Source organism: Salvelinus namaycush, chromosome 18, assembly GCF_016432855.1.
Source record: "Salvelinus namaycush isolate Seneca chromosome 18, SaNama_1.0, whole genome shotgun sequence".
In the NCBI taxonomy this organism is placed as follows: domain Eukaryota; kingdom Metazoa; phylum Chordata; class Actinopteri; order Salmoniformes; family Salmonidae; genus Salvelinus; species Salvelinus namaycush.
In genome coordinates, this window is record NC_052324.1 from 35,426,788 (window position 1) to 35,438,838 (window position 12,051).

Consider the following 12,051-nt stretch of genomic DNA (forward strand, 5'->3'; position numbering starts at 1 on the left):
TTAGACCGGAACTAACTATTGTTTCCAATGGTAAACGGCCCGAGTGAACTAATCTTAATTGAGCCACCATCGTTGGCTGTGCTCAGCAACTCCACGAATGCAGTTTTCTTTAAGGATTTCACAAACCAAGGGCATATCAAGTTATCATGGTGTAAAAAAGAAAACACAATGTATTAAAAAAACGTTTATTTGGAACAAACAAATTATTAAACAAATTACTTATAAAACCAACATATTGAGCTCACATAGCTGCAAGGGCCGAGCATTGAGGACATTCTACATGCCAAATTCAATGAGAAGCAAAATATGTTTTACACTCCATTGAAAGTCTCTTTAGTTGCCTTAATCAAAGGCCTCTGGTTGATAAATGGTCTAAACATTTGAGAGGCTTAAATGAAGATTTCACCTAAATTGGCAGATGTCAGGTTGTGTGTTCGTGTGCTTAAGACAGTCTATCCTGCAAATGGGTTGGCATGAAGAGTCACGTCCTTTATACGAGTCTCAGTCAGCGGCCGAAATGACTTTTCATTGACCGGGAGCTTCTCCAGTTCATCCAGTGTTTCCAAGCCATCTATTATTCTGCTTATCGAAAGAAAATAAACAGAGGGGAAAAAGCATTGTAGCATTGCATTAGTTCACAATAAAATGTTGGAGTTAACACAAACCACATAATATGCACAGTCAAGAGAATGTGTTTAGGTCAAAATAACAGATTGAAGTCATGATCTGCTAGCAATAACTTATAACCACATTAAATACTGACACGGTTTGTTTATTTGGATCCCCAATGACATACAACGGCAGATTGTAGCTGAATCCATTGTTGATAATCCTCTTAGTTGGCTAACCAACCACATTAAGTCCTGAAACAATGACCTACTTTCCAAACACGGTGTACTTCATGTCCAGATGGGGCTGCTTGGCATAGGTGAAGAAGAACTGGGAGGCATTAGTGTTGGGGCCGTTGTTCGCCATAGAAACCACGCCACGCACATTATGCTGCACGGAAATAAATGAAAAAAATGTCTGTTAATATATACCCAGAATTGTTGCTACCTGTCCCTTTGAGGTACTCACTTTTAGGTGTTCACTCAACTCATCTTCAAATTTCCGTCCCCAAATACTCGTCCCTCCTTTTCCAGTGCCTTCCAAGATTAAAAAAAGTAATGCATGTTGTCAAGAGAGAGGCAGATCATTTTCTTTGCATGATCAGAAAACAAACTACTCCATGGGTTTGGAGTGGCATGCTGACAATTGGTATCTGATAAAGTAATTGACTTGTACATTGGGCTATTGGTCCTTTCATTTTTTTTTTTTACCAAATTAAAAACAATAAGCCTTCCAACACAATAATGCAGTTCTGATGAAGCTACCTGTGGGGTCGCCGGTCTGAACCATGAACCCTTTGATGTTCCTGTGGAATATGCAGCCATTGTAGAACCCACCTGCACACAGGGCTAGGAAATTCTGTCAACACAAACAGAAAGTTCTGATTAGAGCAATCTATTGGCTACAGCCAACTGTAATGACTTGCTAGTGTAGAGCAGTGTTCTTCAATCCTGGTCCTAGAGACCCAAAGGATGTAAAGCAGGGATGGTGATTGGATGTGCTAGTTCAACATCAAATTTAAAATAGGCTACTAAAATCATTACCATCCCGATTAAAAGGCAAGTACAGTATAAAGGCGTTGGCTTAAGGACCATGCCAGTGGCTCAAAGCGGGCGGTAAGGCTACTTGCCCGGCTGGCTTTAGGACAAGCACATCAACTCAACTGCAGTGAATAGCATGACATTTCCACTGAAAACAGTGCAGAGGTGGAAGATGGCTGTAGTAGATGGCTGTGGCTAGGTAACTACTGTTTGACTTGACAAGAGTGTTTAATCCCGGTGCTGAGCTAGTGCGTAGCAGCCAATTGCTGTATGACATGCGTTTATAGAATGGTAAGTCCTCTATCGATGGAGGTGACTAATCCAGGGATAGTATTGAGGTAGAACAAAGACCAGTGAGACACCATGATCAGAGCAAACACGCACACACAGTGTATGACTCACCTCACATGATTTCGGGGCACGTTCACAGAACAGCTCGATTTTTAAATCCCCAAGGTCTGTGTGCAGTGTCACTGCCTGAGAAGGGATTTGAAAATAATTAAATATTGTTCAAAAAGCACAAAGTTGTGAATTGTTTCCTTCATTAACTATACTGAACTAAAATAAAACGCAAAATATAAATGCAACAAGTGAAGTTGTCACAACACAATGCCAAAGGTGTCTGAAGTTGAGGGAGTGTGCAATTGGTATGCTCACTGCAGGAATGTCCACCATAGCCATTTCCAGATAATTTAATGTTAATTTCTCTACCATAAGCCACCTCCAATGTTGTTTTAGAGAATTTGGCAGTACGTCCAACCGGCCTCAACCACAGACCACGTGTAACCACGCCAGCCCACGACCTTCACATCCGCCTTCTTCACCTGTGGGATCGTCTGAGACCAGCCTCCCAGACAGCTAATGAAACCGCTTGTCGTCCTCACCAGGGTCATGAGCTGACTGCAGTTTGGCGTCGTAACCGACTTCAGTGGGAAAATGCTCTCATTCGATGGCCACTGGCACACTGGAGAAGTGTACTCTTCATTGATGAATCCCGGTTTCAACTGTACCGGGCAGATGGCAGACAGCTTAGCTTGTATGGTGTCGTGTGGGCGAGCGGTTTGCTGATGTCAACGTTGTGAACAGAGTGCCCCATGGTGGAGGTGGGGTTATGGTAAGGGAAAGCATAAGCTACGGACAACGAACACAATTTCAATTTGTCGATGGCAATTTGAATGCAGAGACACCGTGACAAGATCCTGAGGCACAATGTCGTGCCATTTATCTGTCGCCATCACCTCATCTTTCAGCATAATGCACGGCCCCATGTCGCAAATATCTGTATACAATTCCTGGAAGTTGAAAATGTCCGTTCTTCCATGGCCTGCATACCATTGAGTATGTTTGGGATGCTCTGGATCGACAGCATGTTCCAGTTCCCGCCAATATCCAGCAACTTCACACAGCCATTGCAGAGGAGTGGGTCAACGTTCCATAATCAACAGCCTGATCCACTCTGTGATGGAGATGTGTTGCGCTGCATGCAACAAATGGTTGTCACACCAGATACTGACTGGTTTTCTGATAGGTATTCCCAGTCATGTGATATCCATAGATCAGGGCCTAATGAATGCATTTTAATTGACTGATTTCCTTATATGAACTGTAACTTACCATTATTGAAATTGAAGCATTTATTTGTTTAATTAATCCTTAATATCTACGTATTAAGAATTGCCTGCAATTATTTGTTCACAAGAAGTTCACTAAATAGCTAGGTCGATTGTATTGTCAGGGAGTGGAAATTGGCATTGAAGCAGACGCGTAAGCTAATGTGTTGCTCCCTAAGCTTACAGCTGCACAATATTTACTTCAAACAAAGATGACTGTGTTCAGTGATAACATGTAATAAATACAACGCCTGTTATGTGCATTTCGTCAAAGATTATACATGAAACATGCGTGGTAAGATTGAATATTCTCACCATTTTCTTAACGCCGGAAGATGAGATGGCGCATCAGACAAATAGATTCGACTAGCGTCATACACTGAACGCACATAGGTTCCGTTGCGTCTATAGTTCGATTAGCCTACTTATCGGACGTTAAAATTACGAATTATACCGTAGTGTTTTGTATTAGCCGAAAAATACAAGACCATGAATTTCAATCGCCCGTGCTTGATTACCGGAGAATCTGAATACCCCACGAAACTATATGTAATACCCACAGTGGCAAGAAGTGAAATCACATATTTGTTGTTGCCGCAATAAAAATAGATAGAGGACTCTAGTGCCCCAAAGCAAGCTTTACTGTCAAGGGAGCTGCCCATGATCTCATAGATTCCATATTCGGACAGATACGACGCCGTGTCCTCTAATTATCTCTATGGTTGCCACCGGCCTCGATCAGCTGATACCAATTACGTACACGAGATCAACGTTGAAACAGATAGATTGGATTGGGTAATTTGGTTAAAATGGAAAACGTCATTACAGCGGGAATATTTAAAGGGAATACATTTTTTGGGCAACACACATTTTCGGTTGAAGACGAAACCACTACCAGTAGCTCTGGGACTGTGACCTTTTTGGACCAGTGTTTCCCAAACTTGGTCCTGCCCCCCTGTGCACGTTTTGTTTTTTGCCCTAGCACTACACAGCTGATTCAAAGAGTCAAAGCTTGATGATCAGTTGGTTATTGGAATCAGATGTGTAGTGCAAGGGCAAAAAACAAAAACAAAACGTGCAACGGGGGGCCCAAGAACTGAGTGCAAGGTCAGCATCACCTCTTCACTGTTGTTAGGATTTATGTTTATGCACTATAACCCGCTACCATATTGTTTGAAGATGAATATTGGTTTGTTACACACACACACAAACAATACAGATGTGTGTGTGTGTAGGTGTGTAAAGACTGATCAACATAGAGTGACAGGCTATACAAGCTGTGGTCAATCTGGAGAGGGGAGGGGTGCATATCTCTAGGCCAACCAGGGAGGGTAGGACACTGGACAATACCAAATAAGGAACTGTTTGAGTGTAGAATCGGGGGGGGGAGACACAAGACGGATCTAATCTACGCAACGACCAGATGTGGACAGATGTGAGCACCAAGGGACTGGGACCAGTCCGAGTGCCAGCGATAGGCTGAGCAAAGTTTAAACCGCGCTCAGCCTCTACTGTGAGTGATAGGCCAACGGACGGGTTGGAACTAAAGCTGTCATAGTATAAAAACTGTTGTTTGAGCACATTCCAGAGTTCCCTGTTCTACCCTGAGCGGTGATACAGTGAACCCGTATATACGAAAATTGCATTTACCATTTATCGCTAGAGTTTAATTAAAATACTTTGGTGACTCTGAATCACATTTTGTCCTGATACCAGATTTGAACTGACGCAAATCTCTTTCACTGTTGATGTTGTGACTGGTGTTTTGTGGGTACTATTTAATGAAGCTGCCAGTTGAAGACATGTGAGGTGTCTGTTTCTCAAACTAGACACTCTAATGTACTTGTCCTCTTGCTCAGTTGTGCACCGAGGCCTCCCACTCTTTCTATTCTGGTTAGAGCCAGTATGCACTGTTCTGTGAAGGGAGTAGTACATAGCGTTGTACGAGATCTTCAGTTTCTTGGCAATTTCTCGCATGGAATAGCCTTCATTTCTCAGAACAAGAATAGACTGACGGGTTTCAAGCAAGCCCATGTAATGCTTTGTAGGTTAGCAGTAAAACCTTGAGATCAGCCCTAGCCTTAACAGGAAGCCAGTGTAGAGATACTAGCACTGAAGTAATATGATCCACGTTTTTGGTTGTAGTCAAGATTCTAGCAGCTGTGTTTAGTACTAACTGAAGTTTACTTAGTGCTTTATCCAGGTAGCAGTAGCGTTATCTAGAAGTGACAAAAGCATGGATAAATTCTTTTGCATAATTTTTGGACAGAAATATCCAGATTTTTGCAATGTTACATAGATGGAAAAAAGCTGTCCTTGAAACAGTCTTGATATTGTGGATCAGACACGGACATAGTATGATTAGCTCGGTTTCAAGGGTGTTTATTAAATAATAAATCAAAAAGAACATGTCTCCCCCATGAGATCCCCCCGGGATACCTTCTCCTGGGCTCCGGGTCTTCCTGTCGGGCACACAAACTCAACTCCCTCGGGTAACCGTATCCAACCAAATGGAAGTCACCTCACTTCCCCTAGTCCTCTTCCTGTGTGCTGCCCTTCTGGCAGCGTTATGGGCCTCACACAGCTGGTGAGCAATCCGCCCTTGATTACTCACCAGCTCCCAATCAGCCCCAATTAGTCCTGTCCGGAGAGCCCGTCAAGACCTGGCACGTCCAGCAGATGGAGCCACCGCCTCATGATGTATTCTCCATCTGTTACCAGGCTTTGTTTCTTGGGACCTAGAACTAGCATCTCTGTTTTGTCCGAGTTTAAAAGTAAAACATTTGCCGCCATCCACTTCCTTATGTCTGAAACACAGGCTTCCAGAGAGGGCAATTTTGGGACTTCACCATGTTTCATCGAAATGTACAGTTGTGTATCATCCGCATAGCTGGGAAAGTTAACATTATGCTTCCGAATGACATCACCAAGAGGTAAAATATATAAAGAAAACAATAGTGGTTCTAAAACAGAACCTTGAAGAACACCAAAATTTACAGTTGATTTGTCAGAGGACAAACCATCCACAGAGACAAACTGGTGTCTTTCCAACACATAAGATCTAAACCAGGCCAGAACTTGTCCTTGTAGACCAATTAGGGTTTCCAATCTCTCCAAAATAATGTGGTGATCGATGGTATCAAAAGCAGCACTAAGGTCTAGGAGCACGAGGACAGATGTAGAGCTTTGGTCTGACGCCATTAAAAGGCAATTTACCACCTTCACGAGTGCAGTCTCAGTGCTATGATGGGGTCTAAAACCAGACTGAAGCGTTTAATATACATTGTTTGTCTTCAGGAAGGCAGTGAGTTGCTGCGCAACAGCTTTTTCATTTTTTTTTTTTTAGAGGAATGGGAGATTCGATATAGGCCAATAGCTTTTTATATTTTCTGAGTCAAGGTTTGGCTTTTTCAAGAGAGGCTATATTTTTAGTTTGGTACACATCCGGTGGATTGGGAGCGATTTTTTTATGTTCAACATAGGAGGGCCAAGCACAGGAAGCATCTCTTTCAGTAGTTTAGTTGGAATAGGCTCCAGCAGCTTGAAGGTTTAGAGGCCACGACCATTGTCACCTGGTTCTTTCACATCCTCACATGGCCTTTCTTACTACTGTTATGATGGAACTTTTTTTCTCTCATCTAGAGAAGGTCAACGTAATTACTTGCAGACTTGTGCTCAAATGTCTATTAGAAAATAGAAAGATCTCATATTCCAATATTATTACAATAAAGTAGTACTTCATATACATATCAAGCCTCTTGATTGTTGTGGTTAGGCAGTGTAAAGTGCCCACTTAATTGATCAAAATCAACACAAATTGATCCAGGAAGCAAATGCTAAAATGAGATAAGTATATGTGTGTTATTAAGTTTATTATACTGTAATTTCACAAGAGGAATTAAAGGAGGGGAATGATGACAATATTTTAGGGCATAATTAGGATCAAATAGACATTTCACAACATCATGTCATGTAAACAAAATAGCAATGTTATTTTCCTGAAGTGCTGGGAGATTTTTTTGGCAACAAAGTTAATACTGCTGATACACTACTTACTAGTAGTAAAATGGGGGTTGTCAGTCTCTTAGATGAGGAATTTGATTTAAAAACAAAATATGGTGTAAAAAAAACATGTTGGAGGATGACATTCCAGTTTAAAAATAGAACTACATGGGATTGTGGTAGGAGTAGGGTCTACTGTACATCTATGATGGCTCTAAAACATATACTGTACACATCAATTTCTTCCATACTCTTAATTAAAGTGAGCAACAAAGGAAACAACACAAATGAATACACACAAAATATATCGATTGACACATATGTGATGTATGATTTCAGAAACAAGTGTTTTATTTTTATTTTTCAAAGTTCTAAATATAATTTTGAAGCTACAATTAATATTAAATATATTAAATCATATTGACTAGAACATTTTTCAAAACATATATAATTATAAAAATGTGTGGTATAACAACTGTTTAAATGAACATAAAAATAGTAGTAAAAAAAATGCTATTAAAGCAACACCAAAAAAATGCAAGAATAAAACTGAAATGTAAATTTCCTGAGGTTATAGTGTACTGTACTAATAATAACTGTCAACACTGAAGAAAAATGGTCAGAAAAATGTGTAAGTGCAACTATTTTTCTAATGAATAACTATTCAACATATTAGGTATTGCATTCAACACTTGATTATGCTATACAGAACACAAAATCCAAAATAAAATTGAAAAAAAAAATGTAGACATAACCGGAAAATCTACAAAAATACTAATGGCTTCAAGAAGATTAATTGAGTGAGTGATAGATTTAAAATAAATAAAAACCCTTATTTAAATAGATTTCTATGGGATGACACAACGATTAACAGACTTCAACACAAACTGTGCACCGAATGCATAGTTTCCATACTGACCATCCAATCACAAGCGGTGCACAGGACACAAGGGTACACACTTTCTCCAAGACACCTCACACTTGATGATGGGCTGCATTCATCTAGGGACTGTTTCCCAGACACAGATTAAGCTTAGCCCTGGAATAAAAACCTATTTCAAAGGAGAATTTCCATTGAGACTGAGAATACTTTTTAGTCCTGGACTAATCTGTGTCTAAAAAACGGATCCCTTCTGTTAATCTTGTCTCACTATCTAGTCTAGCATGAATATTTGCATAATTCCATGAAGAGACAAGTATGACATAAGAGTTGATTGTCGACGTCATCAGCAGTGGATTGCTGAGGAAACGTGCATGTCATAATAACCTTTTAAGAACATAAATACCAGTGGAGGCTTATGGGAGGAGCTATAGAAGGACGGGCTCATTGTAATGGCTGGGATGGAGTCAATGGAATGGAGTCAAACATGTGGTTTCCATATGTTTGACTCCGTTCCATTAATTCCATTCCAACCATTACAATGAGCCCATCTTCCTTCGCTTTAAATCTTCTTAACTTCTTGCACTTGCCCATCATCAAGTGCGATAGACAAGCAATGGCAGAACAGCTTTACATAGCCAGCTATCATTCCGGTGTTGTTTGTGTTGTCCTTCAGTCATAAAATCACTGTGCATAATTTGTTAATCTCCATGTCATCCCACAGCAATGTTCTTTGCATCTGTGTTATAATCCCTGTTTTCAGACAGCACCTCTATGCACGTGTTGTGCTGCTGTGTCAGAGCCATGCGTTGACCTTGCATACAGAAGTCCACAATCATCGCAACATCATCATGCTCACTGAGACAAACCCAGAAATGCCGGGGGTGGTATAGAATTTTACTCACAAAAATAGAAGTTGAAGAACAAATAGATGGATATGGAATGACCTATGAGGATCAGATATTTGGTTGTCAGACTCATAACAGCTAGAATGTCTAGTTTGAAATGAAAACTCAACTGAAGGGTCCATCTGAAATGGCATCCTAATCCCTACAGTGCATTACTTAGGGTGCCATTTCAGCTGCACACTAACAACCTCTTAACTAGAGCATAGAGCCCCATTCATGGTTGCGTATCAACACTAATGAACAGTAGTAACCGGTAGCTCAATATGGCACCCACACATTAAGGATCAACTTGAACATCGATCCCCATCTTTAAGTACAAGTTAACAAGGCCAAAGTACCCATGGAACACTGATCACTTTAATAATGTTTACATCCTGTTTTACTCATTTCATATGTATATACTGTATTCTAGTCAATGCCACTCCGACAAAGCTCGTCCTAAAGTTGATATATTTCTTAATTCCATTTTATTTTTTAGATGTTTGTGTAGATCCTACTGCACCATTGGAGCTTTTCGCTACACCGGCAATAACATCTACTAAATATGTGTACGTGACCAATAACATTTTTATTTCAAATCCTAACTCAATTTTGGTCCTTAATTCTGAAAATGAACATAATGTAGTCAGATAAAATGTCTGTAAGCAGCTGAGGGATTGGGGCTGGAGAATTGTAACCACTCTCAAATTCATTGGCGGAGCCATGCAGCCATGGACTAAGCATTCTCAGTCTCAATGGAAATTCTCCTTTTGAAAGAGAGATGCACCCTTCAGTTGAGCAAGATCCCTTCATAGTGATGGCTATGCTTCACTGTGGTAGCCTGACAAAGGGACAGATTGAATCAAATCTGTCTATTGTGATTCATCTTGTTTATTCAGTCACCTCAACTATAATATGCTGTATTATATAGACCCCAGAAGTGGAAATACTATAGTGTGGGTTTGATTGAATTCAACCTGTTATGACCATTCTTTTCAAATACTGCCATTAATCCACGTAATGCTGATGCCATCCAGGTAGCTATTGTTAATGCACTGAATAGAAATATAAATGCAAGATGCAGTGTTGGTCCCATGTTTCATGAGTTGAAATAAAAAGATCCCAGAAATGTTCCATATTTTTTTATGCAGAAATTTGATTACATCCCTGTTAGTGAGCATTTCTCCTTTGTCAAGATAATCCATCCACCTGACAGGTGTGGCATATCAAGAAGCTGATTAAACAGCATGATCATTACACCAGTGCACCTTGTGCTGGGAACAATAAAAGGCCACTCTAAAATGTGCAGTTTTGTCACACAACACAATGCAATAGACATCTCAAGTTGAGGGAGCGTGCAATTGGCATGCTGACTTCAGGAATGTCCACCAGAGCTGTTGCCAGAGATTGTTCATTTCTCTACCATAAGCCGCCTCCAATGTCATTTTAGAGAATTTGGCAGTAGGTCCAACCAGCCTGAGAACCTCAGACCACATGTATGGCGTCCTGTGGGCGAGTGGTTTGCAGATGTCAACGTTGTGAAGAGATGGTGGCGGTGGGGTTTGGGATGCTCTGAATCAACAGCGTGTTCCAGTTTCCACCAAATATCCAGCAACATTGCACAGCCATTGAAGAGGAGTGGGACAACATTCCACAGGCAACAGCCTGATGTGAAGGAGATGTGTCGCGCTGCATGAGGCAAATGATGGTCACACCAGTTACTGACTGGTTTTCTGATCCACGCCCCTACAGATGCATACATGTATCCCCAGTCATGTGAAATCCATAGATTAGGACCTAATGAATTTATTGTAATTGACTGATTTCCTCATATGAACTGTAACTCAGTCAAATCTTTGAAAGTTGTGCATGTTGCTTATATATGTTTGTTCAGTACAATATATTTCATGTGTGGTTACTTTGTACGCAAAAAACAAAAATGATCCCTGACGTAACTATGAAATATGCTTAAAGGGGCTATCTGCAATTGCTATATCCATTTGTGGAGTAATAAATTAATGATATATACCCATTGATTCTTGGATAATATAACTCCAATTCCAAGACACAGATTAAGTTTAGTCCTGGAATAAAAACCTATTTCAAAGGGGAATTTCCATTGAGACTGAGAATGGTTTTTAGTCCTGGACTAATCTGTGTCTAAAAAACGGATCCCTTCTGTTAGTCTTGTCTCGCTATCTAGTCTAGCATGAATATTTGCATAATTCCATTAAGAGACAAGTATGTCTGAGATAACACCATGAAATAAGAGTTGATTGTCAATGTCATCAGCAGTGGATTGCTGAGGAAAGGGTCTATCTGTAATTGCTATATCTATTTGTGGACTTATAAATGAATGATATATACACCCATTGATTCTTGAATAATATAACTCAGATTAATCTTAGTCCTGGAATAAAAACCTCTTTCAAAAGGAGAATTTCCATTGAGACTGAGAATGCTTAGTCCATGGTTGCATGGCTCCGCCAATGAATTTGAGAGTGGTTACAATTCTCCAGCCCCATCCCTCAGCTGCTTACAGACATTTTATCTGATTTAAGCAGCACATTCCAGTGCTGATGCATAGGAGGAGTAATATAAATGGATTGTATAGCAGTCGTCGGCTACGTTTACTTTGACATAACTTACTGATAAAATAACAATTTACCGAATTGCCACTGGAGAAAAAAACCCACTGGTGTATTTAAGCAATAAGGCCCGAGGGGGTGTGGTATATGGCCAATATACCACAGCTAAGAGCTGTTCTTAAGCACTTTGTAAAACATATTAACTAAAATGTCAGTCAGTGAGCAAGGAATAAAGACCTGGCCGCTACAACATTATTTGATTTGACAAATTCAGCTAGGTCCGTCCAATTGTGAGTGGAAAATTCCCCATTTAAGATATTTTCTGTTATGAATGTAATGGACCGACCACACACACACACACACACACACACACACACACACACACACACACACACACACACACACACACACACACACACACACACACACACACAC

General features: G+C 40.4%; 1 protein-coding gene across 2 annotated transcripts; it reads right to left on the reverse strand.

Annotated features, from left to right (window-relative positions):
* Window positions 1-169: 169 nt before the first annotated feature.
* Window positions 170-3,788, reverse strand: ppil3 (peptidylprolyl isomerase (cyclophilin)-like 3). 2 transcript variants are annotated; one of them, XM_039012875.1, is made up of 6 exons: window positions 3,575-3,788; window positions 2,052-2,126; window positions 1,374-1,467; window positions 1,078-1,145; window positions 881-1,026; window positions 170-579 (listed from the first exon to the last, which is right to left on the reverse strand). In XM_039012875.1, exons 1-6 carry the CDS (start codon window positions 3,575-3,577, stop codon window positions 453-455), a joined length of 513 nt encoding a protein of 170 aa, XP_038868803.1. In that variant the 5' UTR covers window positions 3,578-3,788; the 3' UTR covers window positions 170-452. The 2 variants fall into 2 exon arrangements, with proteins under 2 accessions (XP_038868803.1, XP_038868804.1); XM_039012876.1 differs by having other exon boundaries at window positions 881-999; window positions 3,575-3,771.
* Between the last annotated feature and the right edge of the window lie 8,263 nt (window positions 3,789-12,051).